We start from the raw sequence: 21,145 nt of genomic DNA, 5'->3' as shown, positions 1-21,145 counted from the left end.
GTCCATCCGTGATAGGTTTTCGTTTCCACGATAACTTGAGAACGGCTGAAGGGATCTTAGTCAAACTTGGTGCAGGTATGTATAATGAGGTGAAGATGAACTGATTAGATTTTGTGGTCAAGAGGTCAAAGGTCAAAGTCTGTAATAGGTCTATAACTTGAGAACGGCTATTGGGATCTAATTCAAACTTGGTACAGGTATGTATAATGATGTAAACATGAACTGATTAAATTTGGGGGTCAAGAGGTCAAAGGTCAGAGGTCATGTCAGGTACAAATGTGATAACTTGAGAACAGCTGAATGGATTTAAATCAAACTTGGTACAAGTATTATAATGATGTGACAATGTGGGCGGAGGCATATCGGTCGACGTCAGTGTCGTTCTAGTTTGTACACATAGTCGAGGCTCGTGTACGAGCTAACACATCGAAATTATAATAAAGGGAGCAGGAGAGAGAGGGAAGCACACCAACAGTGGGGAACAAGGACATCAGAAAATATGTGGAGGAGAGAGTACATCCTCTTTGCCTTTTCACTTATCAGAGGTCCACTTAAAGGAATGTTTCTCTGAGCATTGTCCTTTATCCACACATTTGATGCCATCTCCATTGCTTTGATGTGGATGTTCCAGACCTGGTTAACCAATTTGGTGCTGGGTACTGCATTAGCCGTGACACTTCCACAAATTGCCTTCTCGTTTTTCTTTATGTAGCGCACGGTCGACTCGTTCACGCCATCGTGCCTGCCCACAGAGGCCTCGCTCTCACCTCTTGAAAGGCGGTCAAGTAGCTCAACTTTCTGTCTCAGGATCATGACTTTTTCTGCCTCATGGGAGCAGACACATCTGCACTGCTTGTGTGCTTAGTACCCATGATCGAACGATGTGCGCAAAAGTTCACAAGTGCGAGAAATCACAGCAGATCAAGGCAGCGGGACGAAGAATGAGTGCAAAAAGAATGAGACCCAGGACACGGTGCACATAAGTAGCCATACAGGGATTGTGGGGAGATGGAGTAGGGGTGGACAGTGTGACCGTTGTTTGTGGGGGATAGTTACGGCGATGGTTTCTGCGCAAGTGGTGGTGGGGGATGATTTATGCGTGGGTCACATAAAATGGTTTTAGAAGTGTTTATTCGTGGCTGGTGGTAGATGGTCAGTTAGAGCTGCTTTGTGTTTATGTGTGGCTCATGGAAGATGGTTCGGTGGCAAAAAAAATGCAAATCCACGAAGCACATGGCTGCAAATGTAGCAGCAAGTCACATTTTGTTAACTGCAAATATGCAGAGTCCTCGAATAGAGAAAACGCGAATGTTGGGGTTTCACCATATATCATTTTTGGCCCCAACTCTCAATAGTGAAGAATCACTTTTATATTTTAAAAAGTTATTGTATCCGAATCTGGATTCAGATCTTCACCAGAATCAAAGGAATTGGTCCTTGTCAAATGCCCAACCTGTCCATCTTTTTTTTGTCTGCATCCGACAACAACATTTTGAGATAGCTCTCTATACATCGTTTTTGGCCTTATCTCTCAAAGGTGAAGAATCATTTAGGGCTAGGAGTTGGGGCCCGGAGTTGGGGGGAGCTAGGAGTTGGGGCCCGGAGTTGGGGGGAGCTAGGAGTTGGGGGGAGCTAGGAGTTGGGGGGAGCTAGGAGTTTGGGGGAGCTAGGAGTTGGGGGGAGCTAGGAGTTGGGGGGCTAGGAGTTGGGGGGCTAGGAGTTGGGGCTCAGAGTTACGGGAACGAGCTAGGGTTGGGATTTAGGGATCTTTGTTCCTTTCACATTTCTTTCTACTTTTTCATATTTCTCTTTATTAGTCCCCTACCGGTGTACACCGGAGGGGACTATAGGTTTGCACGCCGTCTGTCCGTCTGTCAGTCTGTCCGTCTGTGCTTTCCGGACCTTTTTTCGAAACTCTTAATGCTAATGATTTCAAACTTGGTAAATGGTTTCCTCATGATAAATTACAGATCACGTTCGAACGTCACGACGTTTCGATCATTTTTGACAAAGTTATGGCACTTTGAACTTTGGTAATTTCGCCAACAGTTTTCTGGACTATAATTTGGAGTGCGGTAAATCAAAGCTGTTAATATTCCTTGTTTTAACTCCAATTTACATTCTGTTTCCACTTTTAGTGAGACGTAGGGGTCTGTGCAACTGTTCATGAACTTTATTTGGTGCAAATCGGATAATGTTTAGCCGAGTTACCTCAGACCGTGAGTTGGTAATTATATAATTCACACAGTGCAATACGTGCATGCCGCTCCACGGAGCGACCTTGCGGGCTTATTTTAACTCCAATTTACATTCTGTTTCCACTTTTAGTGAGAAGTAGGGTTCTGTGCAACCATTCATTAACTTTATTTGGTGCAAATCGGATAATTATTAGCCGAGTTACCTCAGACCGTGAGTTGTTAATTATATAATTCACACAGTGCAATATGTGCAGGCTGCCCCAACAGTTTTCCGGACGACAGACTGCCTGCCGGTACCCGTTAGGGGACATGGATTGCAGCGCAACACTCAGAATGCTTGTTCATTTTAATTCTTTCTTCTTTATTTCTCTTTTTCTTTATCTATCTGTCTTCGGAGAAGTGAACTCTTGCAGAATTTTTTTTTCTGGAAGGTTCACTTGGCTGCGCTTGGTTGGATTTTTGGTGAGAGGAGTAGCGGTTGAAACCCGAATCTTATCCAGATTCCTCCTGATGACTCCATCTTTGCTCTTTACTTCTTTTTTTTTTTGGGTTCCTTGTGTTGACCCCAATGCAGTATTTGGTTTTCCGTTTCATTAAAAATGATAGGATCCAGATATTTACCAAAATCACACTAAAATACACAATTTGGTGTCTGACGATTTTTGACCGTGATACATTCGGTTGTTACTTATCCAATCTCAACCAAACTTCACAGGAGGACTAAGGGTCACACAATAAAGGTTGTGGCGAATTCATTTCCCCCCTTCCCAAGGGGGTTTTCCCCGCCAATGGGGATGCGTGTTGAGGTGTATATACGTGTTAAGAAAACTAATAGCATAATGCTGTTATTACAAAACAATATTAATACTGATAATGTCCCACATCCCCAAGGGGTGTTTCCTTCTTGGCCAAACGCCGTGTTAAATAGCTTATGGTGGTGTTGCCGTGGGAGCACCGGCCCCTACCAGAAGTAAAAATATTATAAACCACAAGCACGTATGATTACCTTTTAAAACTGTCGCTAATGCTGTTTAAATCTAAACGGAAATGTAGGAAACCCGGAGCGTGTTTAGTTACGAAGCAGCTAGCTAGGGCTTGCCAAGCCAGCCGTTGCTTATGAATGGTTTTGAATGGAGTGTGTGCACGAATGCTTAAATCACTCGGGGAGTGCTCTGCAGGATTCTTGGTAAATGAACACCTGTCCCGCACCCTCCCCCCCCCACCCCCCCCCCACAATTTATTGAGGCCCGACCGTAGATCTACTGTAATCTATATATCCCAGAGAAGAATGACCCTGCTGCTCCCGTAGGAACGGCTGTACTTTGAATAAATTTGTCTTTGTCACACACCAAACCTGTCCACCAAATTCATCCATACCTTTTTGCGGTATCCTGCTCGCAGACAAACAGAGACAGGGGTGAAAACATAACCTTCATCCACCTTTGGTGGCGGAGGTAATAACGTCTGTAAAGGGACTTACTGGGTTGTAGAGGTTTACCCCTTGTAGAAAACGTACCATTGTCTGGCGATCTCCGCTCAGATCACTAATTAGGATGGTCGGGTCCACGGTTCCTATCAGCGCGTCTCTCGACTGGTGTAATCCCTTTGATGTGGTTCATTGGATTTGGACCAGGCAACTGGGACGAGTCCGGTGACTACAATAATATATTATTATTTGTCATTATATTATTTATTTGTGATTTCTGCTTGCCCTAGTGTTTTCATCCCCAATCCTCTATCTCAACCCCCTCCCTCTGCTGTAGTTAGTTTAAGTCAATAAATGTGAAATGTAGTGTTGATGGACATAGTTTCCTCCTCTTAACCAAAGCTCTTTGTTTGTATTCTTGTGATTTGAGAGGGCCTTGAGGATGCATGATCTAATGGCTTCGGTTTCAAATAGTTACTTTCACTTGGGCATTTCACATTTGATGGGCATAAAATACTGATCATAACATTAATTTAAATTATTAATGAGTTTAATTTAATAGGATTAATTTCAAAATGCAAATGCACTTTTAAAAGTCATTAAAAGAAAAAACTCCAAGTTTTTTGTAAAGTTCAAGAACACTCCAAGAGTGAACGGCGCACATATTATACTGTATAACAGTTAAATCATTGTCTGATTCGGTTTATGACTCCCACCGACGGAGTACAATTCAGTGTTATTATTGTCCTACCACAGTTCTTGCTGGACGACAAATTGATGCACATTTCGTTTGACTCTTGACAACTTTTAGGAAACCGTTTAAATTTTTTAAAAATATTTTTGTTTTGGAACGCTTTTTTGTTTTCTAAACGAGTTTTGGAATGTTTAATAGATATATGTAATTTCAGTTTTGTTTTGGAAGACAAGAGTGCAAATATCCAGCTTGCCTGTGTCTGATACGACTTGTTTTATTAGTTATTTGTTCAGTGAATAAGGTAATTGAAAAGATGTTGTTTTGCAGTGTGCATGCAATAAGTTATTACCTTTGTTAATTTTGATTGATTTGATTGTGTAAATTTATGCAGTTTCAAGTTTACTCCTGCTCAAGGTCCTCCAGTCGGTCCAGTTTGTGACGTCTGTACCCATCACCATCAAGTACGTGTCTGCAGACATCAACACTCATGTATATTGAAAATGTTTTTGTCAGGTACAACACCCGGGAGGGAAAGGAAAGAGAATAGGTGCGATTACTGCCATCTGAAAATCAGTCTGGTGAATAGTCAGCGTGTTTGTCAACAGTCAAGAAAGTTCTTGTGAAATTATTGGTTGGAGACCATGTTATGCACGTTCTTTTGAGATGTTTATTTTGATATTTTTGAAACTATTTGGTGTGTGTTTGTTCCACTCTGGTAGACGGACCCTTTTCACCTTCCATTATCCTACTATATTCAACAAGGCAATTCTTTGGATGCATTATGTATGTTTGTATGTATGTATGTATGTATGTATGTATGTATGTATGCATGTACAGTCACGTGAAAAAGTAAGTACACCCCATGTAAGGTTATGACTTTTTCAACATATTTCAACATACAGCTATTTGATCTGCATTTCAACCATATTGATAGATAAAGGTGACATAATATAACAAATATCATGAAACATTTACATTTTGTCGTCCATTGCATAATTTAAATAAACATAAATGCAAATTTCGCATGTGGAAAAAGTAAGTACACCCTTGGCTCTAATAGGTGGTATTGCCCCCTTTGGCAGAAACAACCTCAAGTAGGTGTTTCTTATAACTGTCTTCCAGTCTCTGACATCGACTGGGAGAAATTTTTCCCACTCCTCCATGCAGAATTCTTTCAGTCGTGCGATGTTTGAGGGTTTTCTTGCATGCACAGCTCGTTTCAAATCCCCCCACAACATCTCGATGGATTTAGATCCGGGCTTTGACTTGGCCATTCCAGAACCCTCCATTTCTTTCTTTTCAGCCATTCCATGGTGGATTTACTGGTATGTTTAGGGTCATTGTCATGTTGCAAGGTCCACCTTCGGTTGAACTTCAACTTTCCGACAGATGGCCTCACATTATCCTCAAGCACCCTCTGGTATAATGAAGAATTCATAGTGGATTCTATGATGGTGAGCTGCCCAGGCCCTGATGCAGCAAAGCTGCCCCAAACCATAATATTTCCACCACCGTGCTTTACAGTTGGTATCAGGTTCTTGTGGTCAAATGCTGTCTTTGGTTTTCGCCAAACATGTCTTCTGGTACTGTGGCCAAATCGCTCTACCTGTGACTCATCTGTCCAGAGCACATTGTTCCAGAAGTGCTGGTCTTTGCCGAGGTGTTCATTGGCAAACTTTAGTCTTGCCCTGATGTTCTTTCTGGACAGCAAAGGTTTCCGCCTGGCACACCTCCCATGTAGATCAAATTTGTGCAGCCTCTTTCTCATGGTAGACTCGTGCACTTTGACATCAACAGTAGCAAGAGCTACTTGTCGGTCCCGTGATGACATTCTCGGGCTCTTCGAGACTTCTTTCAGCATCTTGCAGTCTGCTCTCGGGCTGAACTTGCTGGGGCGGCCTGGCCTGAACAAGTTGGCAGTTGTTTGGAATCTTCTCCACTTGTAGATGATCTCCCGCACAGTCGAATGATTGATTTCAAATTGTTTGGATATCTTTTTAAATCCCTTCCTAGACTCGTAGGCATCTATAACCTTCTTTCTGAAGGCCTCAGAGAGCTCTTTTGATCTATGCATGGTGATGCTGCACACTTCAACAACAAAGAGCAAACCAAACTAAATGTCTAAAATTTAAATAAGACAAGTTCCTCCAAGATCCTCTCTAACGATGTTCTAATCATTTGCACCTGAGCTGGTGCAGCTGATTCTAATTTTAGGTATTAGAAGTAGTGATAAATGTAGGGGTGTACTTACTTTTTCCACATGTGAAATTTGCATTTATGTTTATTTAAATTATACAATGGACTACAAAATGTAAATGTTTCATGATATTTGTTATATTATATCACCTTTATCGATCAATATTGTTTAAATGATCAAATAGCTGTATGTTGAAATATGTTGAAAAAGTCAAAACTTTACATGGGGTGCACTTACTTTTTCGTGTGTGTGTGTGTGTGTGTGTGTGTGTGTGTGTGTGTGTGTGTGTGTATGTATTAGGGTGGGCTTCAAAAAAGCAAAATGCAGATTTTCTCAGGGACATGGTCTATTTCTGTTCCTTTTGGTGTCAAAGGAAACCACACCAAATTTGAATGGAATCCAATAATATTTAGGGGTGCCACATCAGTGATGAATTTTCCCCCATGCAAAAATAGGAATTCCCATTTTTTGGGCTGTCTATAAAAATAAATAAAAAACCACCTTTAGAGGCCATTTTTCCCCGCAAGCGGGGGTTGGCCTTTTTCGGGAACTGTGGTTGTTGTTGTTTTTCGGTCCCCTTTTTGAAGCAATGTTTTACGGCCGGATGCCCTTCCTGACGCCAACCCTTTTTGCCGCCTTTAACGACAAGCAGGGAATTACCAGTGAACTGGTACTCAATTTGCCGACCTCGGAAGGATGACAGGCTGAGTCAACCCCCCTGGCGTTAATTCAGCGATTGACCGGGATTCGAACCCAGGATCCTAGGATCCTAAGCCGGCACCCTAGCCGCTAGCCCAACACCAGGGCTGTATATACACAAAATAAATACATAATTATATATATACATTAAATATAATATTAAAAATAAATATATAGTAAATATACATTAAATAATAAATATACATAAATACACATTATACATTATATATATACAATATATTATACATACAGTTTTGAGACTTCCTATGATCACTATCTGGGCAATTTTCATGCATGTTTTGTACAGGTTCCCGGGGTCAGGGGTACGCTTTTTTAGTGTGTAATATGTAGGCCTAACTTATTGACTGTGGCTCTTTTGTAGAGAGTGACCCTGTGGAGTAAGAATTAACAGGATTTTACCCACATTCTTGCTTATTTTGCAGATATGGCATGTGCTAGTACCAGTGTTTCATTGAAAACTCGGGCTCAGGATAATGTGTATCTCATTGGGTCCACTTCTGGAGATGCCATCAAAGGTGCCAAGCTCCCGACTGTGCATCAATCTCTTGTCCTGTTTTTCCATCACCTGAAGAAGGAGAATCGCACTGCCCGGGAGAGTGCAACCCTCACCATTGAAGAGGTTGTGAAGTTCTGGGAAAAAGCTCACCTACCTACAACGACGAAGCAGCACTGCATCCATCGTTTGGAGAGGCTATATGAAGAATGGAGGAGCCTCCAAAAAGGTGCAAAGCGGGGTTGTGCGACCCAAGAGAAAAAGGAAGCATCCTTCAAGGCCTCCTTGGAGAAGACGTTTGATCTTAGGCATGCAGATTCGGAGGCCATAATCACCAACCTCGAGGACAGGAAGTTTCTTCACGATCAATTCTCAGAGAGGAAGGCTTCAATGGGATCTGTAGACACTGTGTTGGAAGCAAAAACGTTCTTGTGTGTTTGAAAGATCAGCAGCCACGAGATGATTATCGTGAACTCCTAGAACTGACTGTCATCTACATGGGAGGAATCCCACCTCGTGGAATCCGGATCATGGCTCCAGGAGCAATGCACAGAGCCAGATGGATGGCAAAAGCACTATATTCACTACAGGTGTTCATGTTTCGGTCAGAGTTCCACTTGACACTTCGAGAGGCGAGAGAACTCCGAGCCTTCAACATTTTTGTCTGCCTTGTGTATGTACAGGCTTGGTTTCGGGCTCCACAAGCTATTGAGGTTCCCCTGAATGACATTAACCTCTTCAAGAAGTTGGAAAAGTTTGAACAAATCAATCAGAAGATGGCTCAGGCAGCCTTGAAGGCACTTGGCCGCCACACGTGGTACATGAGCCCAGTACTAGTGGCATTTGCATTCTTTGACACCAGAATTGACAAAGAAAGCAAGATCAATATGATTGAAGCATTGAAAAATGACGGTGAAAACCCCTCTCCAAAGAGACCAGCTATCAAACGAGGAACCGCCCTGTCAATCGCTGGCCTCATAACAAAACACACCAAGCATTTCTTCAGCATCCTAGGGACCCCAACTGATTGGATGGATAAGGATCCTGGTTCATGGGAGCAAGAAACCAGCTTTCAGGAAGCAAAGAGCCGCCAGTGGCTTAGTCGTGGTGAACGACAGGGCAGAAAGGGGTGTCGCATTGATACAAGACTACAATAAGCTCCTTACAAAGGATGAAGAGCAAAAGCAAGCTCTGCTCCAAGTTGTTGCTGCTCACAGGAAGATGTACCCCGATGCCAAGAAGGCAACAGTGGTGAAACAGGCCCAGAAATAGGAGTTACATTTCTCATTATATTTGGGTTTTTTTATATTATGTGATATGGTGTCTCTTCATTTTATGAACTGAACATTTGGATTGTTATCATTGAATTTGAGTTTTCATAGCAATATAGTGCTATTTGTGCAGCTATTGTAACTTGTGCTTGCTAGAATACAAAGAAAGTGAGTGGAGGGTGGATTTTCATAAAACAAACTTCTGGTTTTGCTTTCGATCCATATAGAGAAAAGTTTTGTAGACACCTTTAGTTTGAAGGCTGATGTGGCACCCTAAATAAAATCAGATTGCTTTCATATTTGGTGTCTTTTCATTTTGGAACAAAAGGAACAACATAAAGCCATGTCCCAGTAAATATTAAAAAACTTTTTTTGAGCACCACCCTAGTATGTATGTGTATATATATATATATGTATATATATATATATATATATATATATATATATATATATATATATATATATATATATATATATATATACATACATACATACATACATACATACATACATACATACATACATACATACATACATACATACATACATACATACATACATACATACATATATATATATATATATATATATATATATATATATATATATATATATATATATATACAGTGGAACCTTGACTTACGAGTTTAATTCGTTCTGTGACCGAGCTCGTAACTCAATTTGCTCGTTTCTCAAATCAAATTTCCCCATTAAAATGCATTGAAATGCTATTAATCCGTTCCAGCCCGCCAAAAACCACACCAATTTTTTTTTAAATATGCAGTATATATAAAAATATCTCGCGCTTTATATTTCACCTGTATGCAGCATACAAGTTGGCAGGATGGCCTGGACTGGAGGTACGCACACTTGACTCTAAACTGTCCAGCCTGGGTTTGAATCCCGACCCAGCTATAACCTGTCATGTCGGTGTTTCACAGGCAGGGTGATTCATCAATGTGTGTACCGCTAAACTGGGCGCCCCGTTTGCGTCCCATTAGTTGTTGGATGTTAAGGATCTCACCGTGTCTTCCACAAAGAGAAGGCGAGCTATCGCCGGCACTCTGAACAAGTTGTGGCCTGGCATGCTCTTCTCCTCTGCCGTTATATACGTCCTCCTCGGCATCTTTTTCCAGAAGAGCCCTGTCTCGTCACAGTTGAAGATTTGCTGGGGGATGTATCGTTCGGCTTCTATCAGTTCGGCAAAAGTTATAATAAAATCTTCAGCTGCCTTCACATCTGCCTCACCAAGTCGACAACACGCACACCTCGCTCATGTTTTTCGACGATTGCGTGTTTTATATCCAAGCACATCATCCTCTTCTTCAAAATAACCTTCAAAATAACCAACATGCGAAAACAAAAACAAAACAGCAGCGGTATACGGCAGATATGCTTGCACGGCAAGATAACCACGTGACCGGAACCCACCTGGTGGCGGCTGGCGTAAGCTCCAAAATAACCAACATGCGAAAACAAAAACAAAACAGCAGCGGTATACGGCAGATATGCTTGCACGGCAAGATAACCACGTGACCGGAACCCACCTGGTGGCGGCTGGCGTAAGCTCCAAAATAACCAACATGCGAAAACAAAAACAAAACAGCAGCGGTATACGGCAGATATGCTTGCACGGCAAGATAACCACGTGACCGGAACCCACCTGGTGGCGGGTGGCGTAAACTCAAAATAACCAACATGCGAAAACAAAAATGCAGCGATATACGGCAGAGATACTGTACTTGCACGGCAAGATAACCACGTGACCGGAACCCACCTGGTGGCGGGTGGCGTAAACTCACAATAACCAGCATGCGAAAACAAAAATGCAGCGATATACGGCAGAGATACTGTACTTGCACGGCAAGATAACCACGTGACCGGAACCCACCTGGTGGCGGGTGGCGTAAACTCAAAATAACCAACATGCGAAAACAAAAATGCAGCGATATACGGCAGAGATACTTGCACGGCAAGATAACCACGTGACCGGAACCCACCTGGTGGCGGGTGGCGAAAGCTCGTAACTCAAATCTCGGCTCGCATCTCAAAGCAATAAACCGCCCGAGCGACGGCTCGTATCTCGAAAAACTCGTAAGTTGGTGCACTCGTAAGTCAAGGTTCCACTGTATATATATATATATATATATATATATATATATATATATATATACGGCATACACACACATACATACACACACAGTATATTGTCGTGTGTCTGCCCTGTAGTGAACATCACAGGGTGACACGGATGACCAAATGAGCTTTAACTCCAAGGCATTCAATCCAATGATGACGGTATTCTTTACACGCGAGGGAAAGGAGAATGATGAACCCTACCTGGACGGCTTCCACCCGACGTCTTCAAACCTGCGATAATCACTCAAACCTGACACAGAATTAAAATGTCCAAAAATACCGGCTTTATTGAAGAAAATGCCTTTAACAAAAGAGTGCACGATAAAACTAAATTCCTCATTGGAGCGCCCCCACACAGACTCGTAGACAACACAAAGGGGATAAATAAATGAAAGTAAGTAATGCGTAGGTGAGTACTCAGCTGCGAGCGGCTTCTGAACCCCGTCGGGAATCGTCAAAAACCCCCGCGTCTTTGGCGGGAACAGCACGCTTTGCCGCGCAGCTCACGAGTGGGAACCAGGCCTCCATGCACAGTTTGCTCCTCTAGCCATCGAGTGCGCAGCGAGCAGGCTGCGCCCGTCCACTCGTCTCTGTGCCACACAGCACCTCCGCCTCTCTGGTTCACTCGGCACGGACCTCAGCCATCACAAAGCCATGGTCAAGCGCACCAGAGTCGATGAGCCGCAACCACCTTTCCTCACGATCGTCAAAACCCAAAGTTAGGGATATAACATGCCGACTGCACAGCACCAATGCCCCACGCAAGAGAGCAAAAATGCCACTGTTCGCGATGAACTTCTGGGTGAAAGAGGGAGAAAATGTCAGAACAACGTCTTTTGTCTTCAAGGCTCTGACGTCATCCCACGACGTCTCTGTGTCCTCTCTTGTCAGCGAGTGCCATCTTAGCAGTCCTTGCTTGAACCAATTTCCGGAGCAATCACTGCTCTTCGGGGCGTGGCCTCCCGGACCTGCCTGCTTGTGTTGTGATGTGACGGTTGCGGCACCAGCTTTAGTTGAATGTCCTGGTTCCGGTCGCTTTTATTTAGTGTTTTAAATGCGTGATTTCTTAATTTGTGTGTGTGCTGCTAACGTCAAAAGGAACTGATGAAAAATTACATAGGCCATTACATACAGGGGATTCATTACACATAATCCCTAACTAATTAACATGACCCCACCCCTCGTGATGGGAACAAATATGCACTCTTCCATGACATACGGTCTGCCGGGTCCCTACTTATTATACATGTGGTTTCTTCTTCTTCACGACAGTCGGAGCACACCACCGATACAATTCTACTTGGACTAAGCCCTAAGGTATTGCCTACCCCCACAAACGTAACTATATATATATATACACGTGCATACATACATACATACATACATACATATATACGTACACATATACATACTCGCAATGCATTTTGAATCCTTGTGGTACATATTGCATCTTTGAGTGTTCAAAAGTAAACGGACAATGTGGAAACCACGAATGCCAAATCATGAATCAATATATTCCACATTCCTGTGCCACCTTCAGTCGAATGTCAGGCATGGACAGCCAATTCGTGAATGACTTGGGTAAAAAAAATAACTTTCTGCAGCTGACCCTACCAGAAGGTGGGTAATGTTTCTATGCTTGGTCAATAGCGAAACTTCAAATACCTATTCCCACGAATGTGTTTACACACAAAACATTGTTGCATGTCACAGGTGGAAACCGAGAATCTCAGTTATATTGAGAACTTTCCAAAGCCGCAAATGTGTTTACACACGAAGAAAGATTGGCGTTGTATGGGAAGTATGCAAAATCTCAATTGTATTGAGATATTACCGAACCAGCGAATGATTCTACATTGGTAAATGTAGATGTACATCCGGTAAAATGTAAATCCGGTAAATGGCGAAACTGTTAATGCTGAACCTGTGAATGAGTTTATATATGGAGAGCAGCTTCTTACGAGTGGAAACTCTAAAATCACAATTTGAAGAATTTATAAAACCTTCCACCCACCTTTGGACACCCTCTGGGACCCTAAAAGGTTCCACAGAAAGTTTGGCAGGGCTAACTCCTAAACTGAAGGAATAGTTTGTTGACGGAAGGACAGACAGACAGACAGACAGTCAGTCCTGCTTTATTGCATACCAGTGGGACACCCATGGGAAACCCATGGGCATAGATGTGTGTGACATTTGGACATCATATGTCATGGTGAAGTCATGGGCACGTGTAACCCTCCCCCCCCCCACCCCTCCCACCCTCACCCTCCTTTCCCCACCTCACTTGTGCCAATAAGCAAACTTGGTGATGCTGGTACGTCATACTATTGTTTGTTTTTAGCTTTGGAGGCAACGTCATGTGTTCCCTGGATTTGCTGTTTTCTACTTTCCATTTTGTTTTTCTTATGACAGCTTGGAGGCCCTATTTGGGCAGAATCAATGTATGATGAAAGTTTTATTCGGAATATTTTGTCGGCTGTACAACGGAATCCGGCGAGGTTTGGAACAACAAGCCGGATCATTGGAATGATCACAGTCATGACTGAGGTGAGCATGCCAGTTGGTCAAAACATAATTGTAACTGCAAGTGAATTTTCAAACGCATTATTATTTTCAAGAGAAAAATCATTGAGTGTGTTTGGCATTTACTTTTCCATTTTCTTCCTTCCATCTTGTCCCAATAAAAGTAAATGTTTTCATTTCCCCCTGTTTTTCTACAATCTTATATTGTCCTGTTTTTGTTTTTGTCTTTTTGTATACTTAGTCGAGGTTCATGGAAGAGCTAGTACAGTGTACACCAAATGGATCAGGACATAACAGACAAAAGCAGGACGCAAAACACACATGCAAGGAGTGGACAAGATGGACACAAAAGGAAATTGAGGAAAAACTGGAAAATTGGAAGGAGAAGGATTGGGGGGGGGGGGGGGGGCGGGGGTTAACCAGGGGAGATAACATCATGATTTTGAATTGGGGGTGATCTGATGTGGTGGTGAACAGCTCTCTTGAAGACCTGGAGGGAAGAATGAGATTGAAGAGGATGTGGAAGTTGGTTCCACAGGCAGGAAACGATGAGTGGAGGTGAGAAGTGATCCTGGACTTAGGTAGTTTAAAAAGAAGGAAGTTGATGGTGTACCATGTTTTGGAGGATGGTGTACCATGTGAGGCCTGTAGAAACCTGGGGGGAACCGGGGGTGGGTTGGGGGGAGGGGGAAGGGGGGGAGGCATTGAGGCGTGGGGGAGGGGAGTCAGGGAAAGAGCATAAGGGTGCAAGATCAGAAAGGAGGTGGTAGAAGACAGAGGGACCACCTACCTGTCTGTGATGTTGAAGTGATAAGCCCATAAATTCAGCTTCATCGCAAGGGATTACAATAATCTTGAAGGCTTTGTTTTCCATGGCGCCAAGCTGAGCAAGATGTGAGGCAGGAGAGCCAGCTCAGAGAGTGGAGCAGCACTCCATTAAGCTGTGGATGAAGGTCTTGGTTTCCATTGCGCCAAGCTGAGGAAGATGTGAGGCAGGGGAACCAGCTCAGAGGATAGAGCAGTACTCCATTAAGCTGTGGATGAAGGCTTTGTTGGTGGATTGGAAGGAGAAGGATTGGGGGGGGGGGGGGGGGGCGGGGGTTAACCAGGGGAGATAACATCATGATTTTGATATCTTAGGTGTGAGATAACATCTTAGGTGTGCCAAGAAAGGACTTTGCACGACAGAGGATGTCCAGTCGGCGACTGGCTTTGGAAGCCAGCTTGGAAATGTGGTTTTCCCAGGAAAGATCATGGCTGATGGTGAGACCCAAAAGATTGAGTGACAGAACTTATTTGAGTGGATTGTTGAGAAAGTAGATGGGAGGGTTTTCCAGACGGTCTTTTCGGAGAGACAGTGAGAGTGTGAGATTTGTCAGGATTGAAAGACATGTTCCACGTGCTTGACCAGATTCTCAAAAAAAATTTGCCCTCTGAATCTTTTAGGGGTAAAATATTTTACCTTGTACCTTCTGAGGGATTTTTTTTTTTCCCCAAGATCTGAAGGGATGGAAGAGGCTGCAACCTGCCTGTCTGAAGGATGAGGGACGTCACGCCAGAGGGTGGAGTCAGAAAGTAGACGAAGAGGATTTTCCAGAGAATCAGAGAGATCATTGATTAATATCTTTGTTGTTTGTTTCTTTTCTTTTTACTGTCGTTTTCTCTCTCCTTTCTTCTATTTCTGATCCCCTTAGCAATAACCGAATTACACTTTTTTTTTTTTCCAGGAACTAAATAATTGTCCTTTGTACTATTGTTTGGATCACCTGAGCAGTGTGGTGCATGTCAACACACCTTCGATGCTGCAGATGAGGTTGGTTTTTTTTTTGTTTTTTTATCTGTTGATGGGGGTGAGTTGCTTGAAGGATGAAGTGGGACAAATCGTTGTGGACCCAAATGGAATTAAAGGAAGATGGAAGAGATATATGGAAATACTGTTGAATGCAGAGAATGAATGGGATGGCAACATAGAGAGTAACCCAGTTTTAGGACCGGCAGAGAAGATAACCGAGAAGGAAGTTGAGGAAGCGATAAAAGCAATGAAGAGTAGAAAAGCGGGAGGGCCGACGGGAGTTGTGGGAGATATGTTGAAAGCAGCGGGAAATTAGGGTGTGAAGAGAATGACAGAGATCTGCAATCTGGTGGTGAAAGAAGCCCGCATTCCAGTGGATTGGGAACTGAGTACCCTCGTCCCTCTATACAAGGGGAAAGGTGGCCCTCTGGAGTGTGGCTCGGACCGAGCGATAAAGTTATTGGAGCATGGAATGAAGGTATTGGAAAGGGTGTTGGAGAGGAGGATAAGGAAGAAAGTGAAGATTGACGAAATGCAGTTTGGATTTATGCCAGGAAGAGGAACGACAGACGCGCTTTTTATTGTGAGGCAGTTGCAGGAGAAGAGGAAGAAGTTGTTTCTTGGGTTTGTTGATCTGGAGAAAGCATTCGATAGGGTTCCACATGAAGTAGTGACATGGGCATTGAGGAAGTTAGGAGTGGAGGAATGGTTGATCAGAGTAGTGATGGCAATGTACAAAAGAGCGCGCACAGCTGTAAGGACGAAGGACGGGAACAGTGGTGAGTTTGAGGTGAAGGTGGGAGTGCAACAGGGGTTGGTACTAAGTCCACTACTATTTGTAGCTGTGATGGAGGTGCTGGCTCAGGACGTAAAGGAGGGTTTACCGTGGGAGTTGTATGCAGATGATCTGGTGTTGATTGCAGAAAGTATGGATGGACTGAAGGAGAAGATGAACAAGTGGAAGGAATGTATGGAGACAAAAGGTCTGAAGGTGAATATCGGAAAAACGATGGTAATGGCAAGTGGTAAAGCATGTGGTGAGGTGGAAAGAACTGGGATGTGGCCGTGTGCTGTGTGCAGGAAGGGTGTCGGAGTGAATTCCATTCAATGTACAATGTGTGCTGAGTGGGTTCAGAAAAAATGTAGTGGTTTGAGAGGGTCATTAACCAGTGTGGCAGCTACATTCAAGTGTAAGGTGTGCACAGAGGGAGCTGCAGATGGAGGAAATGTTGAGTTGGATCTTGGAGACGGCGTGAAGCTGGATGGTGTGGAAACATTTTGTTACCTTGGAGACATGCTGAATGGAGAAGGTGGATCAGACTCGGCAACGGTTGCTCGAGTGAGATGTGCATGGAAGAAGTTTCGGGAGCTGAGTGGCGTGCTGATGAGGAGGGGATTGTCATTGAAGCTGAAGGGAAAGGTGTATGCTGCATGTGTGAGAAGTGTTATGATTTATGGGAGTGAGACATGGGTAATGAACGAAGAGCAGCAACGAAGGCTGGAAAGGGTGGAAATGCGAATGGTTCGGTGGATGTGTGGAGTATTGTTGAGAGAGAGGAAGACAAATGATGAATTGCGAAAGATGATGGGAATAGAGCCTGTGATTGATGCTGTGAAGAGAAACTGGTTGAGATGGTTTGGTCATGTGTTGAGGAAGGATGAAAGTGACTGGTTGAAAAGAGTGATGGAAATGAATGTTGAAGGAAGTAGAGGACGGGGAAGACCGAGAAAGACTTGGCTAAAGATGGTTGAAGAAGAAATGCGGGCATGGGGGTTAACAAGGGGAGATGCAGAAAGTAGGGCAAAATGGAGAACATTGTCATGGGGACCGCAAAGCTAACCCCCGCTCTTGCAGGGAAAATGGCCTTAAAATGCCTGTTGTTGTTGTTGTTGTTGTTGTATCTTGTTGACAAAGGTGATCAACATAAACATGATAAACATGAAATTTCCAATGCGTGCTAAATTAACGTCGTAAGTTCAGGAATGTGGTTCCTTGCCAATGCTGAACAGCATATGTCCTCCTAGCGTACTACTGAGCTTGCCTGTTCTGATACCCATGGTATGTGATGTAGCTTTGGGTAAGATGACTGAGCGCTTGTATTGATGTACGCAGAAACTGGAAGGCAATGCGTACAATACGGGACTTTTGAAATGACGAAATCCGCCCCAGAATGCTCTGTGTACATGCACAGAAACCCCTTAGCAACAGCGACCATCGGGACATGATGATGTATATTGTGCCTTCGGGATAAGATTGTCAACTAAAATTGCTCACAGAGCTTCTAAAATAAGTCAAAAACACTTGGAAAAGTACTTGAGACAAAGGGGGTGTACCTCGTCACAACAAAAGAGTTGGAGAACCTTCTCAGCTCACCGTCAGGGCTGAGATATTACAGCTGCCCGTACTGCAGACTCCCGACAACGTAGACCGGTGCAAGGCCCAAATAACTGTACATGGGCGTGTGCTACCCAAACCGATGACCATCGCTGCCATTGAGTAGACTTTGTACCTTGTGGAAGAACCTCCCGTGTCCATGGCAGATTTGGCGATTTATTTAATGGATGGCTGCAATTGAAAAGAGAATGCTGTGCTTCATTACCAACAAAGTGATGGTTACTAACTGTTCGACAAAGGGCATCTTCCCGATGAGAAAATACACAAAGCTAGCCTGCTATATTTACGTTGGAGCCAGACTTAACGGGCAGACTTCTTGGAGGGAGACATCGTATCTGGTTTGGGTGCTTCTTAACAGCGATGGGAAGAACATATCTTGTGAATGCGCAGGGTAGGTTTAAATTTTTGTAATACTGATATTTGCTATTAATCAGGTTTAGTGGAAGGATGGTGTCTGTGAGCTATGAGAGCTGTTATAAATACATGTGGAAACTAGAACGGCACTCGGTAGAGCTCATACCTCCGCCAGGCTGAATAGTTTACGTTTTGTATCCCACCGATAGGCCGGATTTGGATTCGGACCTGAGCCAAAATCTAATCGGTTTGTTCTTGGCGCCTAACCAACTGATCTACCTGGTTTTGTAATAATCCATCCACACCTTTTTTGAAATATCGTGCTATATATCACTTTTGGCCTATCACTCAATGGTGAAGAATCATTTCGATAACTAAAACATTCCCGTGGCCGGATCTTCACCAAAATCTAATCGATTCGTCCTTGTCTCCCACCCAACCTGTTCACCAAATTTAGTCCGAATCTGTCAACTTTTTGGGATATCCTGCTAAATATCGTTTTTGGCCCTCTCTCTCTCAATGGTGACGAATTTCAAGTCAATTGGATGAAAATTGACGATTTTAGAAATTCGACAAAGTTGTTGACCTTTGGTTTATATTGACCTTTTGATCTTTTGACCCCAAAGTTAGTTAGTCCTTATGACCAACTCTGCAATTTCCTGAATTTTTTTGAAGACCGATTTGAAATTACGACCTGCAGGCGATTGACATACAAACAGACAGAATAACACACGTGATCAACCAATATACAGTACTTGAAAAATCTTTGATTTTCACAGGTAACAAACAAACAAACAGGCAGGAGTGAAAACATAATCTCCGCCCACCTTTATTGGTGGAAGCAAAGACTGTTTGACTTGGCTTTCACCCGAGCAACGGCAGGTTAAAATCGAGTCACTGAAAAGGCACACTGAGTGCACGTGGCCTCGTTTGCATTCTTACAACACTTATGAAGTCCCGTGTTGTTACATAATTCTGCGTTAAGCCAATCTTGTTAGCTCACCTGGAACGAAGTTCAGGGGAGCTTATGTGATGTTGCGTCGTCACTTGAAACTTCTCCGAAACCACTGATGGGATTGCGACCAAATTTGGCACAAATGCTATTTATTCTGTTATGACCAAAGTTTGTTCACAGGATTAAATAAATCAGGGTCTAAGGGGGTCTACTGGGGGTCAAAGTGGCCCCACCAAAATAGGAATTTGCTCTTTTCTCTGTAACTACATCCAGGTTTAACCCCCCCCCCCCTCAGAATTTGCTTTTTTTTCTCAAACACTCAATGAAATTTCACCACAACCTTCCTCACCCGTGATGTACCAATGCGTTTGTTCAAGGTATTAGAAAAATTGGGGTCTGAGGAGGTATAATGGATGAGAGGGGGTGGGGAAGAGGTAGGGGTTGCCCCTGAAAATAGGTATTTTTTTTTGTTTGTTTGTTTAAAGTCTTATGATTATGTTAATATGATTCTACATGCTGCCCTGTCTTCTAGAAACCATTGAAATTTGTTTAAAATACCCTTAGTCAGTGCAGTATACTGTTTATTCTACCAGGTGAGCACCAGGGGCAATGCCCCTATGTTTATATGCCCCCGCCGACAAGGTCGCCGGATGCATTATGTTTTCGGGTTGTCCGTCCGTACGGGCTAAACCTCGTTTTTCTCAGCAACGATATGTCCGATTGAGACGAAACTTTCAGGGTAGGAGTGACACCCATGTAGAATGTTTTTATGATAACTGTGACGTCATAGGTCACGTGGTATGGAAGCCATCTTGGATTAAAAGCAAATAATGAAAGGATTATTCCTCGGAAACCGCTGAATGGAAAAATTAGAAACTTGTCACATTGTCAACTACTCCCAATGGGGAACAAAAGCATGATAATGATGACATCATCGGTGAAGTGGTATACCAGCCAAAAATGTTTTAATCAAATTCCTTATCCTAAAAATCTGAAATTGCATGCATATGATCTATGACCCATTTGTATAGAAATATTAAATTTATGACATCATAGGTCACATGGTTTGGCAGCCATATTGGACTGAAGGAAAATATTAAATAATTATATCTCTGAAACCGCTCACCCTACCGATGCAAAATTTTACAAATATCATCTAACAGCACTGTTGCATATAGTTTTAAAATGATGATGTTATAGGTCACATGGTTTGGCAGCCATCTTGGATAGAAAAACGAACCTTATCCAATCAACATGAAACTTCACAAACGTGATCCCCTACCCATACATATGCAGAGTGATGGCATCTACCCATTGTGGGACTATGCAGAGGCATATTGGTGACAGTCACATTGTTCTAGTTTTTTTATGGTGACGAACTGAAAACGAAATGGTGTCTTTGTATAACATACGAGTTGTCATTTTTAGCCCATATTGGATGTAGTCCAAAACAGAGGCTTATTGATTGGGTCTTGTCCGTCCGGCCATCCGTGCATGTGTCCGCAACCATGTCTAGGAGATGTGTGGACCGATTTGTTCATACTTGGCAAAAAGGCAACACATGATTGTATACATATGCACATCATTTTGTTTCGCGATGCAATCAAAGATGGCCGACTGGTACACTGGTGGCCATTTTAGTTGTAAAAAAATCCGATATTAAACAAGTCCTCAACCATTTCTCAGACATGCGTTTGCCGATATTGTTCAAACTTGGCACACAAATCATGAATGATGGTTTACACATGCACGTCATTTCTTTTCGAGATCAGATCCAGGATGGTGGACTGGCGGCCTCTATTTCTGTACAGCAAGATTACTAAAACCATGGGATTATGGCATTTTATGTCTTTTTCTTCTTGTTTATTTTATACATTCTTTATCCACAGAGAGGCCACAAAGTCCCTATGCATAATAGTGTGTCCTCTGTTACTCATTTGTTTTATTTGTTTTCCAGGCACGGCTTCAGCATGACAGATACCAGTGAG

At 43.0% G+C, this 21,145-nt stretch overlaps 1 protein-coding gene across 8 annotated transcripts in view; it reads left to right on the top strand.

The window, feature by feature from the left end:
• The window catches only part of TRMT1 (tRNA methyltransferase 1), a 193,448-nt gene that overhangs the window by 105,967 nt on the left and 66,336 nt on the right, over positions 1-21,145 (top strand). For 4 of the 8 annotated variants that reach the window (XM_078777473.1, XM_078777472.1, XM_068117982.2 and 1 more), the window contains exons 10-13: positions 4,710-4,779; positions 12,411-12,455; positions 13,551-13,685; positions 15,389-15,474. In XM_078777473.1, the coding sequence (XP_078633599.1) occupies positions 4,710-4,779; positions 12,411-12,455; positions 13,551-13,685; positions 15,389-15,474 (336 nt within the window). The remainder of the gene's footprint in view (positions 1-4,709; positions 4,780-12,410; positions 12,456-13,550; positions 13,686-15,388; positions 15,475-21,145) is intronic. The other 4 variants (XM_078777475.1, XM_078777474.1, XM_068117983.2 and 1 more) reach the window with 1 other exon arrangement.

The sequence above is a fragment of the Myxine glutinosa genome, chromosome 5, assembly GCF_964187855.1.
Source record: "Myxine glutinosa chromosome 5, kmMyxGlut1.1, whole genome shotgun sequence".
Classification (NCBI taxonomy): Eukaryota; Metazoa; Chordata; class Myxini; order Myxiniformes; family Myxinidae; genus Myxine; species Myxine glutinosa.
The sequence above is the reverse complement of the archived record's forward strand: the minus strand, read 5'-3'. Positions and strand labels throughout refer to the sequence as shown.